Source organism: Antennarius striatus, chromosome 5, assembly GCF_040054535.1.
Source record: "Antennarius striatus isolate MH-2024 chromosome 5, ASM4005453v1, whole genome shotgun sequence".
NCBI classification, from domain to species: domain Eukaryota; kingdom Metazoa; phylum Chordata; class Actinopteri; order Lophiiformes; family Antennariidae; genus Antennarius; species Antennarius striatus.
This window is the reverse complement of record NC_090780.1, coordinates 15,529,159-15,541,504: the sequence shown is the minus strand read 5'-3', so window position 1 is coordinate 15,541,504 and position 12,346 is coordinate 15,529,159. Positions and strand designations below refer to the sequence as shown.

Below are 12,346 nucleotides of genomic sequence, written 5' to 3'. Positions count from 1 at the left end.
AGGTTATTGCATTTTGACTTTGTATGAATCACAAAGTGCAACACAATTGTGTCATTTGACCTACCTGCAAGCCTCAGCAGTAACCAGCTAACTCTAAGTAGATAAATTGAGGAAGTCTTCGTATTGAGGTCCTCATCTTCCAAGCAGAAGATTAGTGGAGAGAAAAAGATCTTCGCTTCTTATTTCATCAGTTAAAAAGAACTACCGAAGACATGTTAAATGACAATCTGGGTGCTGACTGCTGTAGAATATTTTATTTGTATTTTGGTTGGGAAACACAAATCACTGGGGAGGTTTGATGTAGCCAATGTTCTGTTCTTTGTAAGTAGACAAAGGCATCAAATAAAGAAGTCTTTATTGTGGTGCTACTAAGTAATCTTAGTTATAAAAAAAACAAAACCCTAAAGTGAAAGCATTTCACCATTTGGTGTAAACATTGTGGGGTTTTTTTTTACTTGACTGTTGTCTTAGATTGAAGTACATAAGCTGTGGTACAACCACAGGTTGTTTGTTTCCAGCTCCCACAGCCAACCCTTCCTTGAGTGTTCGGAACATTTTGTCTATTCAGAATCCGGTATCTAGCTGTTTTCTCATTTTGAAAAATGAAAAGCAAAAATAATTTAAAGATTTTTTTTGTGCTGATGACCACATTAATTACTGCTGGCATATAATTTTAATGCAAATTGATTAATTAATTAATTTCTATGCAACTCAGAGTGGCATAGAAAAACGAAGAAAAATACAAGATTTGACTTCACTTCTCGATATGACTCAGCTTCCATAACCAGCACAGCTAACAACTACATTTTTTCTTGTGCTATCAATGCATGATTCATTTTATTATTGAAGGTGCCAGAAAACTGCTCAGGACTGCTGTGGCTCCCCAGACTGAGAAACAGGGATTCATTGACCTCTTTTAAACTTCAGACTGCACTGCTTGCATCTTTTTTGTTGTGGTTTGTATTCATAAATGTATTACGTTGCAACTGTACATTACACCTAATCCTAACTCCTAACCCCCCCTCCCCCATGATCTCAAAGGAAACCTTTACATCACTGCAGCAAATAAAACGAAACGAAATTGTCAAATATGGTTTCATGCCATTAAATAGTGATGACAAACATTTATCCTTCCTTTCTTCAGAGATTCCACCTCTCCTTTTATTAATTCCTTCCCTTCTTTTTAACTGAATAAAATAACATCTTTTTTTAAGACAGGAAGTGTCAGACAATGTCCTTTTTTTGATTATTTTCTGCCATTGTGCTTATAATTTAGGGCCAACAGCATAGATAGATAATTGTGTTCAAGTAAAATTTGAGGACTTGTCTCATTTCATGCGTGTTGAAGTACTTTTGCATTTCATTAGTGAAAAACACTTGAACCTGATAAGCATTGTATTTGGATCCCTACCATAAACATATCCCATAACCTGAGAGCTTTACCCAGATGGATTCCCTCTTTTATTACATCCCGCTTCAAAGCAGTGATGGATTGTAATCCATCAGTGTTCGTGTATTCGTCCGTTCTTTCGTTTGTTTGTTTGTCTGTTAGTCCACCAAATATCTTCGCAAATGTTTCAAATAGAAATATGAAACAAAAGCAGATCACTTGGGCAGCAAAGGGGATGAAAATGAGATGATGACCTTGACCTTGACAAAACTAGGTTAAGGTCAAATTTCAACTTTTGCACACTCTGGAACCGGATAAGATAGAAAGACGAGGGAAGCCAGTTTAAGACCATAGATCAAAGCTAATGCTTTGATCTACCTATGCACTAGCTTTGATTTATGGTCAAAGCTAGTGCAAGGCTTTGACCTACCCTTAAAGGTAAAAGCTATGCACTTGTCAGGTACTACTTTCAGGGTACCCTGACCTACCCTTCGCAGGATTTTGAAGTCTCTGACTACCTTGGTTCTTGTTTTGGATAAGAGTCTCTACTTCCAAAAAGTAATTTCCTTGCATTATATGCTTAATTAGTGGAAATTCCACAATAAAACAATAATATCAGACTTCATACCAAACATATAAAAAGAATAAATATCTACCTTGTTCTGTGGAGCTAACGCTACACTGCTAACGTTGAGAGCTCCAGCTAAACAATAGCCAACTGATGCTAGCTGAGCTTTTGCTGCAACACAACATGAGACATGGTGATGTTATGTATGCCAGTGTATATTCCTTCTAGATTATTTCACTACCTGAACAGTGATTTCTACATTTTATCAGAACAATAAAAGTTGAAGTTTTTGACTTTCCAGAGTTGGAAACATCCTGTTACGAGCATTGGACACCAGGAACCAAAACCAGCAGGACGTCCATTACTGTGCTGATGCCATCCTGACCTATCTTTAGTCTAAAATCTGGTGCAGAGACTTTTCAAAATCATCCGTACGGAATGAGATTACAGTAGGGATTCAGCTCTTCTTTTTCAGAGGAGCATTAATAAACGCAACAGAGTCTGCAGCAGAAACACAACTGGATGGTCTGATGATGTTTCCTTGTTGTTTTGGCATTAGATTGGTTGTTGATTGCGTACATGAGCAAGGCTGGAAGGAAACTTAATAAACATGCAAAGCAAAGCTTTGATTTCATCCTTTTTAGTTGAGTTTTGCTCATTTTTTTGACGATGGTACAACAGCATTTAGAAACGTTTTGCAAACGGACGGGCGTCGCAAATATAAGAGTTTCCTTTTGGCCGAAGCAGTCATTGTGTAAACGGTCATACTTTCTGTCTTGTTCCTGCTGGACTCTTTGCTCAAAACTATGAGAGTTGTTGGAATATTTAGCACACTCTAAAATTATGTTAACTGGTAAGTCAATGTATAGTTATTTCTTCTCCTAACATTGCAGATGCCTTACGCCATATTGTTCACGTGATTCCTTCTGGCAGATGTGCCGTGATTGGATGGGCGCTGTGATTACTTGGGCGCTTGTTTGACAGGTAGGGGGTGCAGTTGGTGACAGTGTGACAGCGTGAGACTTTTCAAGTGAGCTTATTCAAATATATATTTGGGGAGATGAATAGTTGTACATGATGACAGACACCATTAATATGTCACGTAAAACAATAATGATGCTCAACTACACTGCATCTGAGTTACATAACAGCTTTCACACAAGAACAAGCATCCTTAACTCTCAGGGAAAGCTGCCTCCGGACCCGGAAAAACCCCTCCAATCAGCCCAAGCATGAAATCACCCTTGAAAGTATTCTCCCTCAAAATCTTGAGAAAAGTACTTCACCAGGATGGAGAGTGAACTCATGGAAGCTGAGAGCATACAAGGTGTTTTGATCTTGCACAGTTGTAAAAAGTAGATATTCTTCACTTAAATCAGAACAGAGCTGGAGAGTAGCAGTTGCATTAACAGGTCAGATGCTATGGCAGGCACCAGAGGGGGTGAGAATCCTCATCAAATGTGATTCCTTTCTGACCAGAAAATGCTAGAGGATCCTGTCAGAAAATGTTATTCAGTCCTGGTACACTATTACCTGGAGCACATCAACACCCACCTATTCTTAACGATATGTTTTTTATGGATGTGACAGTTTATTTCTGCAAGCAGCTGACTGCTTTAAATGTTTTATTTCTTCAACAAACCGCAAAGTGAAATGTTCATCATATTAACTATGCTGGTGCAGCAGCCTGTCTCTCAATCATCATTTGACAAACTAAAGTAAAAATGTTTTGGTGGGGAGTTGGGGGGGTTGAAGATAGTTGTAAAAGGGGGTTTTATGACCAGAAATTATTTATGTATTGGTCAATATGTACTTTCAATTTTAAACACGTATGCATATACCGGTATGTTTCCTCACAAATACAAGCCTACAGATTATACTGCTCTGCTGCAACCCACACAACCATCTGCTTCAAGTGAGTAAACAAACAAGCAGGAAATAAGTGCAATCTGGTTAAAAAATTTATTTATAAAATAAATAGTGAAGTCAAGCATAAATTTCAATGTGTTTTGGAACATCCTTGGAAGTAATTCAGAAAATTTAACCTTTGACTCTCTGGTTCTTTCTAGAAGTTTCCCTGAAGTCATAAATAATTTTGTCCTTATTTCCAACAACTAGATTATCAATGAGAGACATTTCTAATCAAATTGGGTGGAAAATGTGACAGTCAGTAACTCTGTATACAATTAAAAAATAGTAAATATTAAAGGCATCAGTGAATGCCATCTCTGTCTACCCACCCCCTCGCCCCCGTATGGCTAACAAACTAATTAACTAACTTGTGCCTCTATCTACGGTTTATGTGTTGGTGACAGTTACAGAAACTATTCACTCTGGCTCAGGGAGTGACAAGAAAGTCGAGTCTTGCCTCTGAGCAAATGACTCACAACAGGCATTCCACGGAGCTTCAGAACAAGTCCATGATTAATTTGTTTGGATTACATTAAGCATGTAAATTTTGATTTAAACAATGTTTTTTCCATAGAAGTATAGTTTAAAACTGTCAGGTTCAAGCAACCTAAAAACATTGAAAAACTGAAAACGAGTAAATGTGGGATAACATATGTACATTAATCTAACAATAACAGAACTTCATGGGGCAGTTCTCCTGTGTTCCTCAATGGTTGTATGAAAGTGAAATTACAGGGCAAGGCTTTTTGCTTCAAACAGAGCCAACAGAATGTGTCCTATGTGACAGTTTTTGGAATAATATTCCCAGTTCCTCTTCAATTTAACAAAGATGCCACCAAAAACATGAGTAAATTTAATTAAATTTAACTTCTGATTAGTTAAAACTTCCAGTGATATAGAAGAATCTCTATCCTGAGAATGAATACTCATTTTTAAACATTTTGAAAGTCTGAATGACATTTCTACTCGAACATGAAGTGTGAAATGTTGAAAAACTGATAAAGTAGGTTGGTTGAGTATGTGGAAATGTTTGGATGAGGAATTTTTACTGAAAGATGCTGAATACTTCTGAAAGTATGAAATTTCTACAACCGTATATGTCTTGTCATCAGCTGCTTTTCTGCTTTGTAGGTCACGGATGTTGCTGGAGCCTATCCCAGCTGGCTATGGGAGAGACGGCAAGGAACACCCCGGATGCATCGCCACCGTATGGCAGAAACTCAACGGTAATATATAACTGACAGACCGAACTGGCGATGCTAATAACTTTGTAGGAATCTTTCCACAAAGGAATCTTTTAGTTTTGTCAGTTGCCTTTATTCTGCAAACCTTTTCTGCATTAAAAATATTTAGCTTTACACTTCCTGTCTTTGTTTTTCCCGCACTTGGAATTTCCTCAGGTAGTTTCACCTGTCCATCATTAGCATGTTTGTGCTCCCTCCTCAATTTGACGAGTTATTCTCAATTCTTGTGGAAAAATTCCCAGCTCTCCCTCGTGCTTAGGGATTTGTTTCTTTGAACTTGTCTTTCAGTTTTGTTCAACACTTGCTTGAATCATGTGCCTTTCATCCAGTCGTTGACATGGATTTGTTTTCTGTGTTCAATCACTGAACATAATCTCTATGTTCGGTTTCTACTTCTGGGTCCTCCACTTCTGCAGGTTTTTCAACATAAAACACACACACACACACACACACACAAGCACACGCACATTCATTTAGCTTTAGTTCCACCACCTCATTTTTAATTTTGTGAGCCATCTGGTTTTAAATTGTGTGTTGCTGATTTGATGCAATTCCAATTAGTCTTTATTATTCTGTTAATTACGGTTTATTTTGTCAATAAGTATTTTATGGCATGATTGTCTGTCAAATATTATTTTGCTTTAGTAAATAAAAAAATTTTCAAAATGTGGAAGGAAACACTCTGTTGCAGGGGCTTTTTTATAGATATAAATAAAGGTGGGCATCTACAAAAGACGAAGATTTAGCTTTATAAAATTATTGTTTCAATCACTTTGTTTGTCACTCGATGGCTACCACCAAGTATTTAGGTTTTAATCTCCCTTCAGAACAAAAGAATTGAAGTGTGGTCAGAGATCAGCATTGAGTGAACAGTAAACAGGGACAGCATGAATCATACCTCTTTCAGAAAGACTGGCTTTATGCTTCCCCAGTACTTTGTTTAACCCCCAAAGCATCAACATATTGATCATAACAGTATGATGTGTGTTCTTTGTTTTAGCTCAGTAGAGCACTGCTTATTCTAAGCATGCCTGCCCAGGGTGGGTTTAGTGCTGCTGGTTGCAGTTTTAATGAGAAACTGGCAACAGAGAAGGTCGATGGTCCCATCCCTCTTCTCTGCACTGACTGCTGTTTGCATGTTTATTCAAAATCTAGTTATTTGAAAGAGTTCTTAAGGCAAATGAATTACGGAAAGACAGATTCCTAAACTTATAGTTGGATTTTGTTATCATTTTCAAACAAATAGATGACCGGACTCTAAATGTTCTGTTATGTTGAAGCCAACTACTCCACTCCCAACAAGAAAAACAAAACAGAACAGGATCTTCTTACCTACAGCCTCACCTGTGTGTGTGTGTGTGTGTGTGTGTGTGTGTGTGTGTGCGTGCGCGCGCGTGCGTGCGTGTGTGTGTGTCTGTGTGTGTGTGCGTGCGCGCGCGTGCGTGCGTGTGTGTGTCTGTGTGTGTGTGTGTGCGAGCATGTGTGTGTGTGCGCGTGTGCATACACTCACCTCTCTCCACTGTTTGGTTTCAATGCCTTGCGTATAGAGCACACATACTGTGAAAAAGTACCAGATAGGGACAGAAAGAGATCACATGTGTTGAAAGGAAAAATAACAGACAAAAAGAGAGACAATCAAGGGAAAACAGGCAAATTCCAAATGGGGAAATCAATGTGATGCTTTAACACCAGTACAGTGAACAAACAGCCAGGCCACTTTGAGCAAAACACATATCCCAAATCACAGGACAACTTATCCACAAAGACTCAAATCCTTTTAAGAATGTATGTGCGCAGGGATGACAGAAGACATACTCACATGGATCCGACTTAGAAAATGTGTCTTTATCCAGCAGATTTCTGGGAAATGAACAGAGAGAAACGATTGTTACTCAACGATAAAAGGATCTCTGGTTCTTGCTAACAGGTTGCTTTTATGAGTGTTATGAGTGGTTGCTTCAAAACCACTTTCTGTGCCTGCACAGTGTACATTTTTGCCAAACTGTAAGCATAATCTATAATTACAGAGCCCAAATTCAGACCCCCAGTGTCATTTTAGACTCTTTAGTAGTGCACTCTCTAATTATGAATGTGCATGGAACATACCTGATGTTTCTTAAATCTTATAACACATTGCAACATGACGCAAACAAGTCAAGTGAAATGGAAAACATGCAGTAATAGGTGTCAATTGATTGCTAGAGTCCTCTAAAGAGGATAAAAGATGACACGCCTCCACACCTACAATAATTAATTTAAAATCGCAGGTCAGGTCAACTACTTTATTGTCCTCACGGGGAAACCGTAACATCTATACATGGTATAATTTAACAAGCGCAAAAGAAAACAACATCAGCAGGTCACAGACACCCATATACAGTATCACAACATAACACAATCATAGTAGTGCCATTGTAGTACCACTGGTTATAGCACTGCACAGTCTCTAAGTAAAACACAAGTCACACTAGAATATTGCTCATCCTACACCAATGTACTCACTCAGAATCTCTTAGAATACATTAGTCAAGCCATAGTGGTGGGCAGAGTAGTTTAGCATAGATATTACACGGGTCATCAGGGGTTTGGGGGAGAGGTTTTCTCAAGCAATGAATGGTTTTAAAGCAGAATTAAATTATTCCAAGGATACTTTCATAGCAGTTGCTTAACCTGTAGCTGAAAGGCGCCACACACCCACTCAGGTGTTTTCAATCCCTCTGGCAGAATACTCCTGTACGGAGGTTGGAGATGGGCAAAGCTGTATTACAGTTTTTTCAGTCGCTAGCAAGCGCTTACCCATACTTCAAATACTTTTTCTAAACTCTTAACACAGACTCACACCTGCAAAGCACAATTGACTAAATGTTTAATTTTCTTCTCAAAAACACATTTTGTTAAATATATATATATTCAAAAGCATTCCAGTAAAGACCAAATCAGTTTTTTTCCTTTACAATTTATTACAGGAGGTACAGTAAAAATGCTGTTTACAATATGATAGAACAGAAAAAGCTTACAGTGAACAACATATTGATGAAACACACAAGAGCATTATGAACACACAAAAAAAAAGCCAAGAAAAAAAAAGAGGGGCGGGGAGGCTTACATAAAAAAACACAAAATTACTGTCTCCAATCTCTACAATCTCTGATATCATCCAAGGCGATCTACCTGGGATAGAACCCATTAGTATGCCGGATCCACCCTTGGTAATGATCAGCTGTGTGTCAATGGGTAGAGCGGGTCGTCCAATGTTCTGAGATCGGTGGTTCGATTCCCACCCCCGCCCAAAAATACCCGGAGTGTGAGCTGACAGTGGGAGGTGTCAGCTCACCTCTGGAGCACTGCCGAGACGCCCTTGAGCAAGGCGCTGTCACCCTTATAAGTTGCTCATTTGGGCGCACCATAAAGGTCAATTGTTGTGTTGTGTCCTACTTCATAAACTTCTGTTTTATCAAGAAGGGTTAAAATTCTGTTGTAAAGGTGTCCTTGCCATGCTATTTCACTGAGGATGAATCTGTTGGTAACTTTTATGAACTTGGCAGTTCAAATAATCCCACATTAATTTTGGCAGTGATGCGAGAAGCAGCAATTGTTAGAGAAATATTTATTGGTGAATCACTAATCTGCTCAAATGTTTTGGGAGTTGAGAAGCTCTGTGTGAGAGGCTCTGTCCGGACACCCTCGCAAATCCGTCCAGCTCTATAGTCTCAGATGGCAACTCTGCTGATGTAAAATATCACAGCTTGATTTTCAATAATAGAGTCAAGGTGAATTCATACAAATCACAGGCTGTTGCTGACATTAAATGGATACAAGGAGGGGAAAAAAGGAATGAACAAACTGGTTTGCAGGTAAAACTGTAGTGTAGCTACACAATCAAAAAATATTGCAGCAGGTTTTATGCAAGGTGCCTGTAGTGTATGTCTTAACTTCAATAGCACTTGTTTTCACCCAAAACAGAAGGCAGTAGTTGGTTACCATAAGCCTGCAGTCTTGTAACAGAGAATTATAAGAGTAAAATGTGCTGGTGTCCATGTGTTTGTGCAACCACACATTACGTGATCCAAGCATCTTGTTGACAGGATGACATTATTTGTCTGTGCCTTCCTAAACTCATATAAATCATTGTCAGACCATACAGAACCAGTCATAAGCTTGCCCATTTAAAAGTCTGTGTTTGTCGTTCCACCTGACTCCCTCCCTCGCCTTTGTCATAATAACTATGCCCACTGCAGGGCAAGAGCACTTGAATGTAAACATACATCATTTCAGAGCACTTTACACTACAGCTAATGTTAGGAGAGCTTAAATTACACAAGTTCACCAGGCTCCATGTATTAGAATGACAGAGTATGATTAAGTTTGTCCCACACAGGCAGCAAACATGAAAGCGGAAAAGGTATCCATCACACACAGTCAAGGTGCATTCACACAGTATTAAATGGGGTCTATTTTGCCGCAATGATTAAAAACCTTTAAAGCCCGAACCATGAAATAATTTCCAGAAAAATGTCATTTTAAGGAAAATAAGGTCTTTGTGAAACCTTCTGAAAATTTTTATCAAAATAAAAATTTAACAAAAGATATCTGAGCTTTATATTTCTTTGCTGAATCCAGAATTGCTTTTTGCATGCAAAGTGCAGATGTATATGTTTGATTATATACATCAAGTTTTTTCTGTAAGAAAATATCAAACTTGAAGTAAAAGTAGTAGAAGTGTCAAAATCCTGAAATCCCAATTATACAAAATATACACTTGGCTTTAAAAGGCTAAAATTATCCTTGGGTTTGCCATTGATGTGTGAGTCATTTATTGTGTATGTAAATAGACCAAAAAAATTAAATGTGGATATACGTTCTTTGTTCTCTAATTAGCCCTCTGCACAGGTTGATATTGAGTAGTAAGTCAGCCACCATCTGGAAAACAGGTCTAATAAACCAGAATCGGTGAAAACACCTGTGGGCATAATTTACTGTGATGCAGGTTGAGGCTCATGAATCAATGCACTAACTCATATATATTGAATTCACCCAGTACTTAAAGGTAGCCATACCATATGGCGAGAGGTAACAGCATGATTCAAGCTGTCTGAGAAGCCGTAAATCATGTAACCAGGAGACGCACAAATTATTTTTACATGTTTACTCTTTTGTGCTGTTTTGTAATGCACCCAAATAGCTTCATGTGTTCACAGACCACACAATCACTGAGTTGGAAGGCACACTGTAACAGTGAAGGAAACTGATGGGTTTGGTCTGTGGCACAATAACTGCTTGAATACAAGCATATCTGCCCTCCACTCCTCCATCACCCGTCCCCTATCTTCACATTAATTTGTAACCTAGCACTAAATGAAAACAGTAGCAACCTTTGTGCAGATACATTTGATACATGGCCTACTTATTTAGTAATATTTCTTTGCAACTGTTCAGATAGCTTAAACACATCAGATTTAAGTATGAAGTATGATTTGTGTTGGCAGCATTGATTTACAGCAAAGGTTGATGACAGAAAATTCTGAGCTTGTGAATGGACAAAAAAAGTTGTGATGACTTCTAGAATGTCATTATGTCAGTAAGTGTGTACTTGAGTTACTAACAGTTGTTGTGTTGATGTGTTGTGTTAATGGTTGTATTTTCAAACCTTGACAACAAATTCATGCATTTTTTTTAAGTCAAAAGTTTTCATTTTCCATATGTTGCTTTGTCATGTATTATTCATTTACAGAAGATAATAGGAATAGTTCCAGGAGAACACTGAAAACGATGGACTCTGCTTGCTCTGTGAAGTGTATATTCTGGAGGCCTGGATTAGGCTTTTCTCATTCTGGTTATACTTTTTAAACTGACTTTCTCAGCTTGCTTAACATATCCTCACTCATGTCCATAAAAAGGTGTGAAGATTTCCTGCTCTGTAGATTCACAGCTTTCCATTCCCAAATGTCTGATAAGCTAAAGCTCCATTTTTACTGTTTTGACCCATGGTTAGGAAATCTTTTCTGATTATATGACTAAAACATCCGGTGTTTGCCTTTCCCGCCTTGATGGCACAGCTTTTAATACACTGTTTAGTTCTTTGCAGTCCAGAGGAACAAATGTAATTACGGTTTGTGTAATAAAGGTTAAAAGCCAATTGTGGGGTTCAGCTGAAGCCTTCATCAGTGTGTAGATTAAGATGAGGGCAGAATTTCAAGTTTGTCTGTGTAAGGAAGACAAAATTGCTTAATGTCTGTGTGGGTTCTCAGTTATCCAGGTCATGGTTATCCAAAGTTGTTTAAGTCAATCCACTGGACGTTAAGAAAGTTCTTGAAGATGTTTCGTCTCTCATCCAAGAGACTTCAGTTCAGAGAGTGGCTGATAATGTCCCAGCTTATAAACCCTGTGGGGTGTGGTCAGTGCTATTCACATTCCAACGACTGTCGTTGAAACCCGTCTCGCACCTCAACGATTGTTGGTGGGGGTGTCAAGGGGGGTCACTGAAATGTGAGTTTCACCTTTGTATGCTAATGAGGGTCATTAGCATGAGACACATCACCTGGGTCACCTGAGACAATCTTTTTGGGTATTTTGAAAGGACATGATTGTAAATGGGACAAAGGTGAGGTCGCAGACCACCCACCCCCCCCCCCCCGTTCACAGATGGCTTCTCCCCTTTGACGTGGATGGCCTCTTTCACTCCTCTCTCAAACCATTTATCTTCACTGTCCAAGATCTGAACATCGGTGTCCTGAAATGAGTGTCCCTCTTCCTTGATGGGGGGGGGGGGGGGGGGGGGCTGCTGATTCCTGTCCTGATGTGTTGGCTCTTCTGTGTTGAGCCATGCGCCTGTGTAGTGGTTGTTTGGTTTCCCCTATGTAGACATCTGAGCATTTCTTGTTGCATTTAACTGCATATACCAGATTGCTCTTCTGACTTTGTGGTGTGGGGTCTTTTGGGTGGACCAGTCTTTGTCGGAGGGTGCTGCCCATCTTAAAATAAAGACGGACTTTGTGTTTGTTGAAGATCCTCCTCAGCTTTTCCGAGACTCCAGACACATACAGTATGGGATCACTATACCATTACACTTGCTCTCTTCTGTCCTCACTGGGATGTTTTCCTTTCTGGATCTTGTGTGAGCTTTCACAAAGGTCCAGTCAGGATATCCACAGGTTTTCAGTGCCCCTTTCAGATGTTGGTGTTCTTTCACCTGGTCTTAGGCACTGGTTGGTAGCCTATCAGACCTGTCTTGCA

At 39.0% G+C, this 12,346-nt stretch overlaps 1 protein-coding gene across 2 annotated transcripts in view; it reads right to left on the bottom strand.

The window, feature by feature from the left end:
* cpne5b (copine Vb) overlaps positions 1 to 12,346 on the bottom strand; it is a 140,459-nt gene that overhangs the window by 102,759 nt on the left and 25,354 nt on the right. For both annotated transcript variants that reach the window (XM_068315336.1, XM_068315335.1), the window contains exons 2-3: positions 6,933 to 6,973; positions 6,624 to 6,670 (exon numbers count right to left, since the gene is read on the bottom strand). In XM_068315336.1, the coding sequence (XP_068171437.1) occupies positions 6,624 to 6,670; positions 6,933 to 6,973 (88 nt within the window). The remainder of the gene's footprint in view (positions 1 to 6,623; positions 6,671 to 6,932; positions 6,974 to 12,346) is intronic.